The sequence below is a fragment of the Artibeus jamaicensis genome, unplaced genomic scaffold (assembly GCF_021234435.1).
Source record: "Artibeus jamaicensis isolate MK-2021 breed Jamaican fruit bat unplaced genomic scaffold, CSHL_Jam_final contig_729, whole genome shotgun sequence".
NCBI lineage: Eukaryota > Metazoa > Chordata > Mammalia > Chiroptera > Phyllostomidae > Artibeus > Artibeus jamaicensis.
This window is the reverse complement of record NW_026521939.1, coordinates 7,915,352-7,932,734: the sequence shown is the minus strand read 5'-3', so window position 1 is coordinate 7,932,734 and position 17,383 is coordinate 7,915,352. Positions and strand designations below refer to the sequence as shown.

The 17,383-nt window shown below is 36.9% G+C and overlaps 1 protein-coding gene across 2 annotated transcripts in view; it reads right to left on the bottom strand.

Moving 5' to 3' along the window:
* GRIN2A (glutamate ionotropic receptor NMDA type subunit 2A) overlaps window positions 1–17,383 on the bottom strand; it is a 362,545-nt gene that overhangs the window by 62,709 nt on the left and 282,453 nt on the right. For both annotated transcript variants that reach the window (XM_037134583.2, XM_037134584.2), the window contains exons 4-7: window positions 12,499–12,704; window positions 6,516–6,684; window positions 6,250–6,403; window positions 1,274–1,399 (exon numbers count right to left, since the gene is read on the bottom strand). In XM_037134583.2, coding sequence (XP_036990478.2) covers window positions 1,274–1,399; window positions 6,250–6,403; window positions 6,516–6,684; window positions 12,499–12,704 — 655 coding nt within the window. The remainder of the gene's footprint in view (window positions 1–1,273; window positions 1,400–6,249; window positions 6,404–6,515; window positions 6,685–12,498; window positions 12,705–17,383) is intronic.

Here is a 17,383-nt window from a genome sequence, read left to right as displayed (position 1 = left end):
ATCTGTGATTACTAATTCATGTGTTTACATGTTATCTACACAACCGAATTCTCAGCTCCATTAGGGTCAGCAAGTTTCTAGCCAATTTACCAAATTACCCCCCTGCACCAGCACAGTGCCTGGCACATAGTACCCACTCAACCAGTAGTCATCAAATAAATGCACGAGTTCATAAACAGCACAAACTCTGATTCCACAAGGGTAAAGACCTGCTCTACTCATCACCCACTGAAAATTGTCTCAGGTTCCACTCTGCTGGAGAGCTCCTTACTGGTTTGTTGCACCACCTTTTAGTGAAGACCTGGCAGTTATGCCATTTAAACACAACATGATTTTTCATGGCATTTTTACTATGTTTGGTTGATTGGAGATAGTTTATATAGTAGTCACCACTTTTCAGTGGTGAAGCAGTGGAGGATTACAATAAAACCAAGTTTCTAATAGATTCCCATCACCTATTGTCTGTTTCCAATGCTGAATCGTCCAAGGGAAAAGAGTATGTGGCAAATTAAAGTGTTTTGTTTTTGAATAACTGTTCCTTGAAGACATGTTGTCTTCTATAGTCTCAAGTCATTTTTCAGGAAAGAGATTTGGTCCTGGCACCTTTCCGATATACCATCCACTTAGAAGTTATGGTGCAATGAGAAAAATTCTCTCAAAATGATGTAATGTGTTTATGTACTTGACATGAATATTGGCTTGTGTGGGAGCCTCTTAATAAGTTATAGCCAATGAATGCCTTCCAATTCAATTTCCTAACTACTGATTGTCACTTTATCAAATAAAAAGGTCACTCACTGTCAAGAGGAAAATATAACTCTTTGAAGGAAAATACCATTTAATAATTATATTTATTGTAAAATGAATGCAATTATGATTCAGTACTCTGGAGAATATTCTTTAACTAGATTCTATAAAGCCATTTTCTTACATAGTCAAAAGTTGAGACTTAGTACAATTTTAAGATTTCTTTTGATACAGATAATTAAAATTAATTGCCAGAAAAACTTCTTCAAATCTGCTTTTTCAACATATTGAATATCAGTAGTTTTTACCTAACAACTATGAACTCTACATTATAACAAGATGAAGTGTCTCATTTTGTTTTACCCTTCTTTTCAGATAAAATAATAAGTAATATCAATGACCCAGAACTATTTGTACAATAGTTCAGCAAGGCAAATAGGGGATAATATGTTCCAAGTGTGAAATAGTAACTGAAAGCAAATGAAATAGCATCAGTGTTGAATCATGTTTATGATGGCATTCTTACCTTTCCCTTTAGCTAAGTTTCTGTTGTATCCAACAGGACTGAAGTATTCAAAAACGAAAACAGCTATGGCAGACACGATGAGCAGCATCACAAACATCATCACCCATACAGATGCGCTGAATGGTTCTACAGAGAAACAGGAGACATGGTCTGTTCACTGTTCCTCACAGCCTGGGCCAGCAGGAAGTCCAGAGGTCTGCTGGAAGGCTCTGAAAAACTTTCTCTAGTGTGAATCTGATCATTCAAAAGGAGCTAGTCATTGTTTACTCATACATTTAAACTATTCTTTATTTTACAAAATATTTGAGGTACCTTATAAGACTGTACAGAATAGAGTAAAAATAGAGAAGAGCATATGACATTTTACAAATCAGGTCAAGGATAATAAAAACAAAATAGAATGGTAATACCAGGGGAGGAAGCTAGAATGCAAATAAAGAGGCCACAGGGTTCTATATAATCATAGAATCATCCTGGGAACCAAAGCTGGGGAGAAACAAGGCTAGACTCAAATAGTCAACCGTCAGGCTCCAGCCAATCAGCATGGATTTGAATTGTTGTTTTCACTCATTTTATATGCTGGAGGGATGATGTGCAGGATATTCCAGAAGTAAAGTGAGAATTATGACCTTTTAGAAAAGGATCATAATTCAGGGGATGGATAGGAATATTGGAAAGTCCTGTCTGCCACCACTGCTAACACATGCTCCATCTCACCTTCTGCTCCCGACAGATGAGATCTACACAATTTGAGGCTTTTGTTGATATTGGTAATGGGCTTAAATACAATTGAAAAGTCATTTGAGGACATTCCCATCATAATTCAATGAAAAGGCATCACTTAAAGAGCAGAGGGGATGAAGAAATAGATTGATAGATGATTATTTCCCCTAAAAGTAGTTTTCACCAGTTCATTTTCATGTGGAGGTCACAAGAGGGCAGACTAAGTCACAAGGTTCTAAATGTTAGAACACTCTAAAAAGGTAAGAGATATAGAAAATAATATCTCTATTCAATCTGATTGAGGCTATGCAAATGAGCTGAGTGGATCCATTTATCTGTGTATGACATAGATTTGCTAAAAAAATCAACAGGGAATAAATTTTTTTTAAAAAATAAATATACAGAGTGGGACTAAAGTAGGTTTACAAGTTGTTCAAATGGAAAATACAGTAATTAATAAATAATAACACAAGAGTAAACTCTGTGTTTCACTTACTTACAACTGTAAACTTACTTTTGGCCCAGCCTGTATCTGTACCTGAATGCATCATTTGAAAAGAAACTGCCCTGGGACAACAATAAGTTTATAATCCTTTTCATCATAAGCAAACACTTTCTGAGAATAAAGTGAATATGCCTAATAATACCTCTTGAAGAGTAGACATTTTATTATTGTTAAATTGTTTTTCTGATGGTGCTAGTAATAATCATAAAGAACTAGGCTGATAGCAGTCCACCTTATTAAAGTCTGTGACTACCTGATACAACTAGAGGTCATCATAAATTCCCATATAATGAGATTAAGATATAAAAAGAAAATAATACAGCTGAAGCTTTAATTGTTTCGGATAATTTAAAAACTGGACGGAATGCTTTAGAATGAAGTTTTGACAGTGCAATTATATTAAAAAGCAACAGGTAACACAAATAACTAACGCAAGAGGGGGTTGAAGAAATCAACAAGACAACTGAAAATTAGCTAAATTTAGCTTAAGTAATAAGTAATATTATATACCTAACATCATAGCAATTTGGTAATAAGGTATATTCATTACCAAAATGAAGGAGAAATAAATAAGTAGTTGAGATATTAAAAATTACTTAATATTGAAGAATAGAGACATTTAATTAATTCTCCAAGTTGGTATACTAATGGCACAGTGTGTCTTACCAGACAAGGATCATTGTGATGAGCAAATGAACAAGTACATGGGAAATATTTGGTAGTATGCACTGCACACTACATACATAACACAAATTAAATAACTGTTTGATTCTAGTTACTGGTGGTAGGGGGTGCTGTTCAGGGTCCTGAAAAAGGCATCCTTATTTTTAAAACATGCACACTTACTTCTCTTAATAACTTCCTTTTCTCCGCAGGTTGTGAGAAAATATTATAAAAATATTAGTGGAAATCCTTATTGAATTCTTCTATTCACATGTCAGAATCTATAAACCTGAAGTGGGTTTCATTTGGCAGTTGATTCATCCTAGTCACTAACTGGTGAGAAAATTAGGTGGAAGCTGAGCAAGTAAGTAATGCCAGATGATTTCTAACTTGCCAGGGACAACATCTATCTTTTGACCCATGAACACAGTACAGAGCTAAAAGGATTCTGCTGCAGTATTCTGATTTTAGTAAGTTGAAATTAGGTACCTATTATTGCCCTAAAGGTTTGCTATTGTCAAACACTATACTTCATGTGCATGTGCACACATACACACAAACCCCCCCCCCCATCAAAGAAAAGCATCAGAACAAGGGTAAGCACTATGTATTATGTCTAAGGAGTGACCCAGAATTTGGATAGCTCTGGATTACATTCTCCACTGGTTTAAAACAGATGCAGCATTTCTCCATGAGGGAATGTCAATCTATGAGACTCCAGGTCAGCATTTCTTTCAATCAAAGAATACAGCCTGCTTAGAAAGTCTTTAGAATTAACTGAATAGAAATATTGCAAGAGATGTCACTTCTGTCCTTGAAGAGTCACTGGTTACATTTTTACACAAAAGCTCAGTGGCATTACCTACAAGGGTTTCTGATGTGAGTTAATGGGGTTTGCAGAGAAGAGAGAATAGGAAATAATGAAGAGCTGTGCAATCAGATTTTGAATGTTTTGGCTCTTCCAGATGACTGAGCCAGTGAATGGAAAAAATGTAGCTTAGCACGGTTCATTATGACTTTGGAAACCTGCAGATAATGACCGTAAATAAAGGGGTGCGCAGTCAATCGAATAGGGATGTAATTTAGTGAGTAGAAAAAATATTAAGCCTACTGTGTAAAAACAGTAGTTTTCAACTATTTTTGAAGTAGGCTTCAAAAATAGTTTCATCTACCCACAATTTATTTTATTTTATTTTATTTTATTTTATTTTATTTTATTTTATTTTAAAATACAGTAGGAAGAGTAGGGGGAAAATGAAGCTTGGCTAAATTTAGCAAAAATGCTTGACTTCTTATGAAACTATTCTACTAATGAAGGTAAGATAAAAATCTAGCGAAACTGGGTTGAGGCCAGATTCAATATCAGTGACCCATTTTTATGAAACAAGCCAATCAATATTTTTTCTCCCTGATTGAACTGGGAAAAAAGTTCTTTCTATCTCACTAAGAAGATATGTGGACAATTTTTGAAAAGAGATCTCTTTCCATAAATTCACTTCCTCCAAACTTTTCTGAACCTTCAGGAATAAAGATCTCTGTGAAAGGGTCCCATAGGGAATAGGAGGGGGAAATGACTAGGAGTGACTAATAATTATTAAGATTCTGCACATGTTGTATATATGGATCAGTGTGTTGTGTATTTCATGATATAATGGGGCTCCCTTCTTAAGACATGGGCATTGTAATCCATTTCAGACAAAGGCACAAAAAGAACATAATGAAGTGTGAACTTGTTAAGGTCTACATTATGCCAATAAAGGTTATGATATTTGAAGCAAGGGGTGCAAAATCATAACTTAGTGAGTAGAAAGGATTTTAACAGCTTAAATAAATTATCAAAAATGAACATAGTAAATCCATGTCTCTGTGACAGTATCTAAAACCTTGTTAGTCAACATTTCACTCAAGAAAATGAAGCATAAAAAGTTTCATTGGATGCTGACAAACAAGTAAATGAAGACAATGGAGGAATAAGATGATAGGCCTGAAGTTGGTGTCCACAAACCGGTTCTCATCTGCAGTTTGAATTCTCTAATAGACAAAGGGATTTTTATCTTTAAAAAATGCCATAAATTTAGTTGACCTTAATCTGTTTTCCCCCTCTTATACAGTTTTCTTCTAGGTGTCAATATTCATCTTAACCTCCCCAAATTTGGGAGAAACACTAATAGGGGAATGTCAAGGGGAAGTTAATCTAAATCCTGTGGTCTTCAAGACAGCCACTATCAAAAAATATTTATGCTAGCCAAATGCTCAACACAACATTTTCCTTTAAAAAAAATGCTTGGCTATGTTCCATGCAGTTTCAACTGCTCTAGCCAGACTACCTAATGCACTTATACTGATAGTGCTAAAGAAAACTAGATGATAGAAAATACAAATTGACTTTGCCTAACAACAATTCTATGAAAAACATAAATTTATAGAATAGTTGAAAGGAACATAAATAGAATTTCCTGCTTTGTAAGCCATTCAGTTTAAAGGATAGTCACATTTAAAATATGACTCTATTAATCTTAAATCAGTATATATTCTTCAGACTACTTCTATTTTGTTTATTAGAGTACTGGTATAAATCATTGTTCAGTCATCATTATTTTCACTCCTATACCCAGTAAATAAGTGACTGTCATTCTACTGAGGGATGGATGGGGATGTGGATGTTCAATAACAGATTATGGGCTGATTTACATTAACTGTGGACAAGTAGGTTTATTTTTGTTTAATGTCTTTAAGGATCTAAGAAATATGTCTACTCATCTACATTATACTCAATCAAGACCAGTATATGAATATGTGATTGTATTTTCAGTAGATTTTTCCAAATTAAAGATAAATGAGAGTGGTTGGGGAAAAATAGAGACAATTGTACTTGAACAAGAATTTTTTAAAAAGATAAATGAAAGATATTAACTGAGGGAAAAAAGTGAATTGGGATAATTCAAATATGACATGCTTTGGAATATGTTGATGTGGTTAAATGAAACTGAACCAGATCCTATCTAGGTTCTATCCTTTGAGCAAGCAAGATAACACACCCATAATTCATTATAGGAAAGTAATAGAGACTATGAAGTTCAAATACCTAGAAAAGCAGATGGTGACACAGTGCCATTGCTTCTTGAAACCATGACACTAATTCCTGTCTCCACAAAGGGCACGGAGAAGTCCACCACCTCAGAACGTTCTTCATTGATGGTGAGTGAGCCAACTGCCATGACTGCCCGCTGATAGACCACCTGGATATAAGGCAAGAAAGCACAGCACCTTTATTTATCCTCCCCACATCACTGAGGCCCTCAGGACCTAAGTCTGAATGAGGAGAGCCCATGAGATACAAAGATAACTTACTTCACCAATCATTCCATTCCATACATTGTTAACTTTTTTGCCATGCTTCCCATTCGTAACCAGGTAAAGGTCATAGGTAAACTTCACAGTTCTGGAGAGCTTCTTTAGGATATCGATGCAGAAGCCCTTGCAGCATTTTTTAACATTCATTCCCTCATTGGTTGAATTACTGTGGAGAAAAATCCCAAGACCATAGACTATTAGTACCAGAAAATTTGTTCACAATCATTAGCTACGCTCTTCTGCTGTTTTTCACATGGGAAATTGCAGCTCAAATTGAGGAAGTGGTTTTTCCAAGGGTATGTAGTGAGTTTATGACAGCAAAAGTAGAAAGTGTTCTTAATTATGAGAGCAATCATGACAACAGCTAACATTTATTGAGTAATTGCTATTGGCTATGCACTGTGCTAAATGCTTTGTACTAATTATTGGCTTAATCTCCATGACATTTCTCTTAATTAGGTAGTATTTTTATCCTTATTATGCACTATAGTTACTGTCTCTTATTTTTAAAAGTTTATAACATATATAACCTCTTTAGACCAGAGTTTAGTTATTTGATCTTAACTGAACTATAAAAACTTACTAGAAAATAGAAGAGGATGTGCTATTCACAGGTGAAGAGTTGTGCTGCATCCTATCATTGTAGACAGGGGTTTGCAAACAGAGGGACAAAGTACAGGTGACTGGCCTAGGAAAGGCACTTTCCTTACTAAGAAAAAACACTTCAGCTAATAGTCAGGAGACGTGAGGTTTACTACATGTTTGAGGCCACAGATTTAATGTCTCATGATTGAGTCCTTTGTCAAAGGAGGGCTCACTCATTCATAACATTTTCCCTCCCTCCCTACATGGCAAGAAGTATAAAATGTGACACTATCAAAGAGCAATGTCCTTCATCAGAAAAAAATGCCCTATTAAAATAGAGAGTTTTTGTAAAAGCTGTCTTAAAAGCTATCATAATCTACCAAGGTTACATCCATTGCTTTGTACTAGCCACCTTGCTTTATTGACCTGACCAAGTCATACTCAAAGGACACCCACAAGAAGTCAGAAGTGCCTTTAAAAGGAAAGGAAGCATGTAAGAAGACTGAGACCTCTCTGGGCAATATGCTTGATTCCACCTGGTACTTGTGGATTCTTTCTGCTTTTGAATCACATATGTCATGAGATATGTGCTCTAGTGGAATATTTCATTGTTGGCACATCTACACATCAAACTATTACCTGAGCACTAAAATGAGAAATCCAACATCATAATAAGAAAATACTTATGTTTCCACATTGTATGAAAAAGTAAGTTACATGGTGATATATACAGAATGATAATAGCTATATAAAAATGAATGAGCTTAGGAAATATCTGAATGGAAAAGCAATAAAATATGAAGCATAGCTATTTTTGAATGGTCAGACATGATTTTTTCATTTTCATATTTTTAGCCTCCCCCTCACCAAATTATATGTAGTGAGTATATACTACATACATAACTGGATACACACACATCAAGCATCTTTGCTATAGAGCTACACCTGTACCCATGAAAATAAATAGATTTGATAATATAACTGTGAGTAGTGAAAGTGGGTGGCAAAATGAAATCTTTGTTTCAGTGTTTATCTTATCTCAGGATCACAGATCACCTATTCTGAATTGCTGTCTTCACCATTGCCTCCTTCCTAGCCTGTCCCCAGTCTATGCTCAACCAACTTGCTTCTGCCAGCCAGACCACCATGGAGACTTTATTTCTAGCCTAGAGGCTCAATAACCTCCTCTAACTCTCAGCTTGAGGGGCATGGGAGACTACATCTCTATACATTTACATATGATGATTGGTGGACTAAACTCCATAGTGTAATAGGTAGTAGATATCTTCCCGATTCCCACCAATCTCACAGAGCAGAAGGGGTCAGGCTGGAATTACAACTGCTACAAGCACATTACATTAATGGCATTTCCAAATATGACTTCATTCTTGGTATCTGTGACTTTGAAAAAATGTGTCAAAATCAAATTCTCTTTCTTCCTGGCCACTATAGGGCATGCATCAATGTGTCTTCTCTATCTCTTGTCATTTGTGTCTTCCTTGCTCTCTGCTCCTTTGCTTCTTTTATCACAGCCTCTTCCTTCCCTTTGTGAAGATTCTTAGAAGAGTTTGGACAAGAGGTACAAATGCCCGAGGTTTAAGATTCAGGGTCACAGGCATGTAGTGACCTATATAATTCTTTGGCTTCACTGGACACCTCAACCAGTTTATAAGTTAATTATGCCCCCATGTCCTCTAATTATAAGTTATTTCTAGACACTCAGTCATTGATGCATTTTCACCCAACCAGCACCCACTGAGTATTTATTCTGTGCAAGACATAGCACTAGTCCCTGGGGTCACAGGACGAAGAAGACATGAAACAAATGCAGCACCTGAATTTATCATGGGGGTTATGGAAACACAACCAGTTTGTAATGGTGAACTTGTAGTTGGTTCCTATCATAGCCCGTGTGTGTGTGTGTGTGTGTGTGTGTGTGTGTAGGGGTATGACTTAACTACATAGACATCTGAGAAATGGTGCAGATGTATTCTCTCTCAGCTCTGTCCCATCTCCCAAAATAAAGGTGACTCATAAAAAATATATATAAGGAAGAGGATCCAAGAAATTTAATTCTTCAGCTCCATGGTTTCCTAGTGTTGCCAGTGGATATGAGCGTGGCCACACTGGTCAGACAGAGTGGCTTTCAGATCCTGGGCCTGCTGCTAACAACCCTGAAAATTCGGATGAGTCTCTTCAGTCACAGCCTCAGTTTGCTTGCTTATAAATTGAGAAGGCTGACACTTACCTTGTAGGATAGTTAAGAAGATAAAATAAAGTATCTAAAGCACCGTCAATAAGCACTTAAAATATCTCCTCTCTGCTCACCAATGATTTGACAATTTGTGGAATTAATTGATAGTATGGCCATTTCTCTCTACATAGCAAGGCCAGATAATTTCTCCTTAACAATTTTCTCTTCATGCCTTAACATTCAAATAGTAGGCTAGAAGAAAAGTCTGGTTTCTCAGCTCATTTCCTATTACCTATGTTTGTAGAAGACCTTTGTGTGCCCTCAAGACTCCACCATTTACCAGAAGTGAGAAACAAAGGGTCTTCTCTGGGAGAATATCACCAAGAAAACACATACAATGTGTAATGTAACAGAAATCTTTTTTGGAACCAATCAGCCTGCCCCAAGGACATTTCATTAGCTTTAAGAAATTCAATTGATTCAAGCTGTGTTCTTGTTGGGATTAGTGGATCCTAGTAATTTTCTTCATTCTCAGGTAAAAAAAAAAAAGACTAATGTCATCTAGATGCACAGTAAATTCTTTATGTCCCCAAATGGCAAAAGGAAAATTGCAAGTCACCACCTTTCACAGGAACCAAACATGTGAATTTGAACATGTCTATCTGTTTAAATTCTTCAGTGGAAGTCATTTCTTTCAAAAAGAGTAATATACTTGGGGGTTCCTTTTCTCCATACAAATGTAACTCAAGACTTGGTGATTTATTGTTTTTAGCTCTAACATTTCTGATTTTAAAGACTTTAATCATGAAGCACAAGAGCCCCTACTTACTGATTATATTGAAGTAGAAAAGGCATTATCATAAGGGAGGTGCCCTGTTTAGGTTATACTCTTTGTTTTGTGCCAGCCACTCTGCTTTCTTAATCTGTCCAAGTTCTGCTCAAAGATCACCCACTGAAATCAAAACTTCCTTTGACAACTTTCCCATTGTTTCCCTAGCTCATCACCCTGTAGTGCTGCTCTAGGCTTCCATCTGTTTCCATAACTCACCAATCTCTTTCCTGCTTCAGGGCCTTTACTTACACCTGCTGTTCCCTCTTCCGGGGGGCACTTCCCCCCAGTTCTTTCCATGTTTGGCTTTTTTCTCATCCTTTGTCACCTTAATTCTTACCTGTGTGAGCTAAAGGAGCCCTGCATACCTTAAACTACCCTCTTGTCACATCACCTTTTTTACATCCTGCACTAGGTTTATCATAACATGGCACTGCTCTGGTCCTTTATCGGTGGAATTGTTTTTACTTGTTTATGCTCCATGACTGCAACATCTTTGTCTTCTGTGTTCCCTGTTTGTTGCTGTATCCCTTTAGACAAGCACTTTTGCCTAACTCATACACTGTGCTTAACATGTATTTATTTATTGACCAATCTACTCAAAATTTCAACTCCAAAGAGGCTGACAACTCTAAAAAGGCTGATCATTATTTGTTGAATAATCTACTCAGAATTTCAACTCTGAAATGGCTGCTTATTGATAACAAAATTTTCTCCAAACCAAAAATGTTCCTTCAAAATATATTTAGCAATCATATTTTTAAAAAATTATCTTTATCCCAAAGCTGAGCTCTGGGGATTTGCATCTTGTATAATAACTGAGGTTGGAATTTGTAATGTGGGAGAGGAAAATTATCTTTTACTCAGCTGTTCAAGCATCTTCCATATCAGTAGGTCATGTTCTGTGCTTGACACTGAAAGCACCAAAATTAATAGGTCACATTCCCTATATTTAGGCAGCTAATAATCCAGGGGTGATACAGACAAACTATAAGCCACAAAAATGGTGATAGATATAGAGTGGAAGGGACTTGATGTTTGTGTCCCCTCAAACTCGTATGTTGAAATCTAATTCCCACTATGATGGTATTTTGAGGGGGAACCTTGGGAGGTAATTTGGTCATGAGGATGAAGCTCTCATGAATGGAACTAGTGCTCTTATAAAAAAAAGACAGGAGAACTTGCTTTTCTCTCTGTCACATGAGAAAAAGATGACAAGCAGAGGGCCTCATTCGACACTGAATCTGCCAGCACCTTGATCTTGGATTTCCAGCCTCTATAACTAGGAAAAATAAATATCTGTTTTTTAAGCTACGTAGTCTGTGATAATTTGTTATATCAGCCTGAACTGACTAAGACACAGAGACGTATCCAGAGTACTTCTGAAGTAGGGAAAACAAACCCGACTTCGGGAGGGAGTGGTTAAGACTTAAAGGACAAACAAGGATTAGGCAGGTGAAAGGAGGTAATCAGAAAATACTGATCAGGAAAAAAGAAAAGAAAAAAAAAGAAAGTAGATTTCCATCTAACTGTGGGCCTTTTCCTTTAGTAAATCCCCAATAAGGGTGGTATTTTTTGTCTATGTTTGTATTAGCACGGACTATAATCAGGGCCTTGGAGTTAGCTATAGCTAAGAATGCTCAGCTACATGCTATAATATAGCTATAATGCTATAGCTGTATGCCTTTCTAAAAGGTTTATACATTAGGGAGAACCCTTCACCAGAGGCTCTGATTTAAAAAAGTCAGTTCTTTCTTCAAATTTAATAAAAGAGGAAATGATATAGATGCAATGTTTGCTTGTCGCTGGTGAGCTAGTGAATTGCCAGGAGATCAGGTCCACCATGGTCTCATCAGGATGTCATTCGTAAGATGTATGTTGACCCCCAAATGGAGAGATGTTTTGAAAACTTTGGATCCAGGAAATATAAAAGAGATGAAAGTTAGTGGAAGGTGCAGGGTTAAAGGAGAGGGACAGCCAGAAAAATGCAGAGAAAATCATTGTTTAAAGAAAAATTGAAAGAGAGGGTTGATTTAGCATAATGGCTAACAATCTGGACCAGTGTTTGAGTTCTGCCTTTTCCACTTACAAGTTGAATGGCTTTAAACATGTTTCTTAATCTTTCCATAACTCAGTTTTTATCCTATTAAAAATGTCATAAGCACTTACCTGTACTGCTGTTATTGAAATTAAATAATGCAAACCACTTGGAGTAGTTCTAGTTTAGTCTTTTTAAAAAATCTATTATTATATCTCTTGTAATAAGGTATATTTTCTATCACATTTTATTATTTTATAGGTTTTGTTATTATCAATGATACATGCCATTTTAAATGACTGGGCACATTAAACTGACATCATCCCCGACTCACTTGATTTTGATGAACTTCCGACATGGTACAGTGTTCCTCACACATGTTTCGGTCAGCGGGTCTATGTCTTCGACAATGACAAAGGGGGCCTCCTCTAGGGTGACAATGCTCAGGTGGTTGTCATCCGGTTCACAATCCGAAAAGGACTTGTACCTTGGCCACACGGCATGCCGCAGGCTCAGGGTCTGGTTCTCCCACTTGCCCACCTGCATCATAAAGACAAAGACAGGTCTGTGTTTTCTTGCACCATTGACTTCTAGAAAGACAAGTCTTTCCCCAAAAGAGGAATGGAAGAAGAACCCATCCACCTTAAAAGTTTTTCTGTTATCTACTTCCACATACATATCTGCTTCCATGCTAAGAAAAATGGGGACAAAGAGAGAGAACATAGTGTGTGGACTCTCTCCAGACTGATTAAATCATGTGGGTTTTGCCTAAGCACTGATACTTTTAGAGGTCCCCAGGTGACTCCAAAGTCCTGTTGGATTTCAGGATCCCTGATGTTGTGAAAACAGCACTGACTTTTAGAATCAGAGGGATCTGGGCTTAAGTTCCCAATTTTGCTCCTTATTAGATATACAATCCCAGGCAAGTTCTTAGTCTGTCTCTCATCTGTAAATAGGAACGATTCTACGTACTTGCTAAGGAAGTTGTGGGAATTAAATAAGACAATTTGTGAAAAGCATATAGCACAGTGTCTGGCCCAGAGTCAGGATCACATACTTTTCCCTTTAAGTATAGAATAAAGGCAATAGAAAGGAGGAAGATTAAACAAAACAAGTTCTATAAAAAGAAAAAGAAGAGGGGGAAAAGGAAGATGGAGTAAAAGGAAGATTGGGGGAGAGATAACACAAGGGGACAGACCAGGTAAGGAAGTTAGAACTACCACTTAAAGCTCAGATATGGTTCTATTTCAGTTGCAAATTAAGGGGAACTTTTATTAATCCAGCACAGAGTGGAGACCTCTACTTAGTATACATCAACTCCTGTCAAAATGGAATTAATGTGTTCCTTCTGAGCAGCAGTTGGCATCTTAGTGAAATCAAATTGAAGGCTGCATGTTTTGAACCTTAATTTTATTTGACAGTTTGTTGGCACTGTTCACACGCACATGGGAGCAAACTGCCCCCAGCATCGCATTTTCCCCGTCCTCCTCCTACTCTCATGTGCAATTGCTTGACACCACACGTCAGCTCTTTATTTGTAACGCCAACTTCAAGGAAAACACTCATCTGAAACGCTAAGTGCCAAGTCCAGGCTCATCTGTGTTACATGACCCACTCACCTCTCCTGCTGGAACACATCACCAGAAATGAATATCAGGCACTTAAAGAGAATTCAGACCCTCTGAATACCAGGAGGGGTGAAGAGGTGGGGAAAAGAAGGCAGTCAGTGCTGTCTAAGATGACCTCATCATTTGGACTGGAAAATTTTTGCTGCTTATAGAGGAATATTCCATGTGGCCAATTACAAAATTGTCTAGCTTCACTGGTAACCTTCCTTTTCAAGATAGGAAGGGGAGTAGAGCAATTTGGTTAAACAAACATGTTCATGTATGCATGCTATGATGTGCAACATAAACTGGAGAGAATATCAAGCCTATCCAATTCTTCACCCTTTAAACACAGATTTATTGAACACCAACTAGGAGCTGGCACCAGCCTTAGAATGGTGGTAGATAAAAACAGAATTATTCGTTCCTTCTTGGAACAGTCAATTGGCTGCAGGCCAAAAATCAAACCAATAATAGTAAATATGCACAGATAAAGAGATATCCAACTTTTTAGGGGGACATGTTATATCAACTCCCCCCTTGTCTTTTCCTCCATAGGCTACATAGTTCAGTGGGTAAGGGAATGGCTTTTGGAGTCAAACAGAACTAAGCGTTAATCCTGGCTTTACTCATTAGATGAGTATCCTTACGAAAGTCATTTAACCTCTCTTGAGATTCACTTTGTCTTTCTATAAAATGTGGATAACAATGGGATATGACTTTCAGGACCATAGTGATATTGAAATGAGCCAAACATATACCAAAAGCATTAAGAATAGAACTTAGCACATAACACACATGGTAGCTGCTGTTATTATTGTAGCATTTAAGATATCACATAATCTTCAAAGGCATTCTTATCTTTCCTAGTAATATATAGAACTTTGCACCTGTCTGCACCATAGTACTTGATGCTGCAATTGTAACAATGTCACTTTTGAGCACTTTTGGGCCAAGAAATGTGCCAATATCACCACTTAGTTTAAACCTCCCAAATCCTAGATGGTGAGGATTATTGTTCCAACTTCACAATTCAGAAAACTGAAGCACAAAGAGGTTGCATGGCTTGCCCAAATACATATGGTTAGTACATGGTGGAACCAGAGCTATAGCATGGGGCTGTCTGAATCCAGAGGTATTTTCTTACTTGTGCTTTTATTAATCGATCTGCACTAATCATATTATAACTCTAAGACCCTTCCTTCCTTCAGAGGCAACTTCTAGAGTCCCAACACTACATAAATAGAGGCAAAGACTGTTCAGCTAGCTGATCTTTGGTGATATCACTGACCACATCACATACTCTACATAGTAGGAGGCAGGCAAAAGTTCCAGCCCAAGGCTGACTCATGGAGAGAAAGGTTGCAAAGGTTTATGAGTTCCCAGAGTGTAATAACTTTCTAAATCTTCTCTCTCTCTCCCTTTCCCAACATATCTAAGTAAGCACCCATGAGTCAGCCAAGGAGGATGTAAAAACTTGATCAGGAGCTGAAGCTGCTGTCTAAACATTGCCCTAGATCCTGAGAGCTCTTGCCTATGTCTCTGAGTCTGACAGCGTCCTCAGATAAGCTACCATTCCAAACACCAAATATCCCACTCTAAGATTTTATATACCAGACAGGAAAGAACAGACATCCTTCACTTCCCCTTCCTACATCTCTGTTTCAAAGGACTATAAATGAGTCTAGTGTTTATAGACAGGTTTAACAGAAATTCATTCATTTCATAGATACCAAGAACTGTATTAGACACTAAGGATACTGTAGAGAAAACAACAAATTACTTGCATGGAATTTTTATGCTAATTGGGAAGACACAAATGGGTCAAATAATCAGATGAAAGTATACATCATATAAACTGGGAGAAAGAAAAACTGGGTCTATGAAAGGAAAGAGGGGAAAAGAAATCACAGAAGACTTCCCACAGGAGGAGGCATTCTGAGATTACAAATCTAAGATGAGTGGATGGGGAGTAAGAGAAAGTAGAGGAAGGGAGAGTATTCCAAGAAAGAAGGGTCAGAATATGCAAAGCCTTATTGGCTCTGTAAGGAGTTGAGATTTACCCTCAGAGTTAATATAGTCTGTTAACCAAAATGGAAAAAGATATATGGAAGTCATCATAAAAAACTTCTATACATTACCTGCCTGAAAGTGAAGATTCTTAGATTCCTCAATTTCTTTCTTTCTTTTTTATTATGAAAAAATTAACTCATACAAAAGTAGAGTAGTAGAATGAGATTCTGTATTCCTATTATCTAGCTCCATTAATTACTGTCATGTCCAGTCCTGTTTCATTTATACACCACCCACTTTTCCCATACTAAATTGAAGAAAATCCCAGCCATCATGTCATTTTATTCACGAATCCTTAATTTGATTTAAATATCTATTCTCCATTTGCTTAATAACATTATATCTCAACAATCTATGTGTTTATGTATTTGTTTCACTCATTATGTTATAATTCCCAGTCTAGCAGAGATTTATTATGTATAGTGATTGATCTCTATGCCTCCAGCTTCTAAGTCAGGGCCTGGCTCAAGGAGGGACTTAATGGGTAGTTGTTGATGGAATGAATGAACATACAGTCAAAGTGCTAGTAGATTGATCAATGTTTCTTATGTACCTCAGCTATGGAATCTTGCACCCTAAGGAATGACCTATGCTCGGCCAGTAAAAATTTTCCATAGGACTTTTGTTGGGACTATTAGAATAAGGTGGTCATGCTAGAAGAACCAGTCAGTGATTCAATGTGGAGCTAAGAAATAGAGAAAGGAGATCAATAAAGTTAGGATGGCATGACTTGAGCTGTTATAATAATAAAAGTTGACATTCATTGGGCACTTATATATTAGGCACCATTTTATTACTATTTTAATTCTTATAAACATTTTATACACAAGAAAAAGGTGAAGACAGACAGTTTTTATCTCTATCATAATTTTTTTTATACTTAAAAACAGTCCCAAACAGACTGTGTGGGAGAAGACAAAAAAATCTTTACCTTCAAAACAAACTGCATTTTGGTGATAATTTTTTCAGCAAGTATGCTGAAGTTTTGAGGACAAAGAAAAGTTATTTTGTTAAGAGAAATAGATAAAAAGGAAATTAATGTTATAGTTATTTTTAATCCCTTCTCATTAATAAAATTTAAATACAGTGTTTTTAAGAAAGAGAATTGCTCTTTAGATCCTGGGAAGTGTTTTGTGAAAGGGCAGTGATTACTTCTTGAAATGTTCAGAGCAAAGATAACTTCAACTCCAGAAATGACTCCTAAGTTAATATCTACCCCTTCATGTCTGGATAAGTTCAGATATGCCACAGAGGCTGGAAGAGGCTGGAAGAAATTGGGTTAATAGATACATGTGGCTTTCCTTTCAAAGAGATACAGAGCGTTTGATCTTATTTGATCTATTCATAAAATGCTTACAAGAAATGATTAAAATGACCTCATTCCTGATCTCCTGGTCTCCCAAGCCACCCCCTAAAAACATATATCTAAACACCAAAATCACAGATTTACCCTTACTCAAATCCTTCCATGGTGCATTCTGCCGACAGAATCAAATCCAGACTCCCCTTTACATTAAAAGAACCTATGCTCTGGCTGGG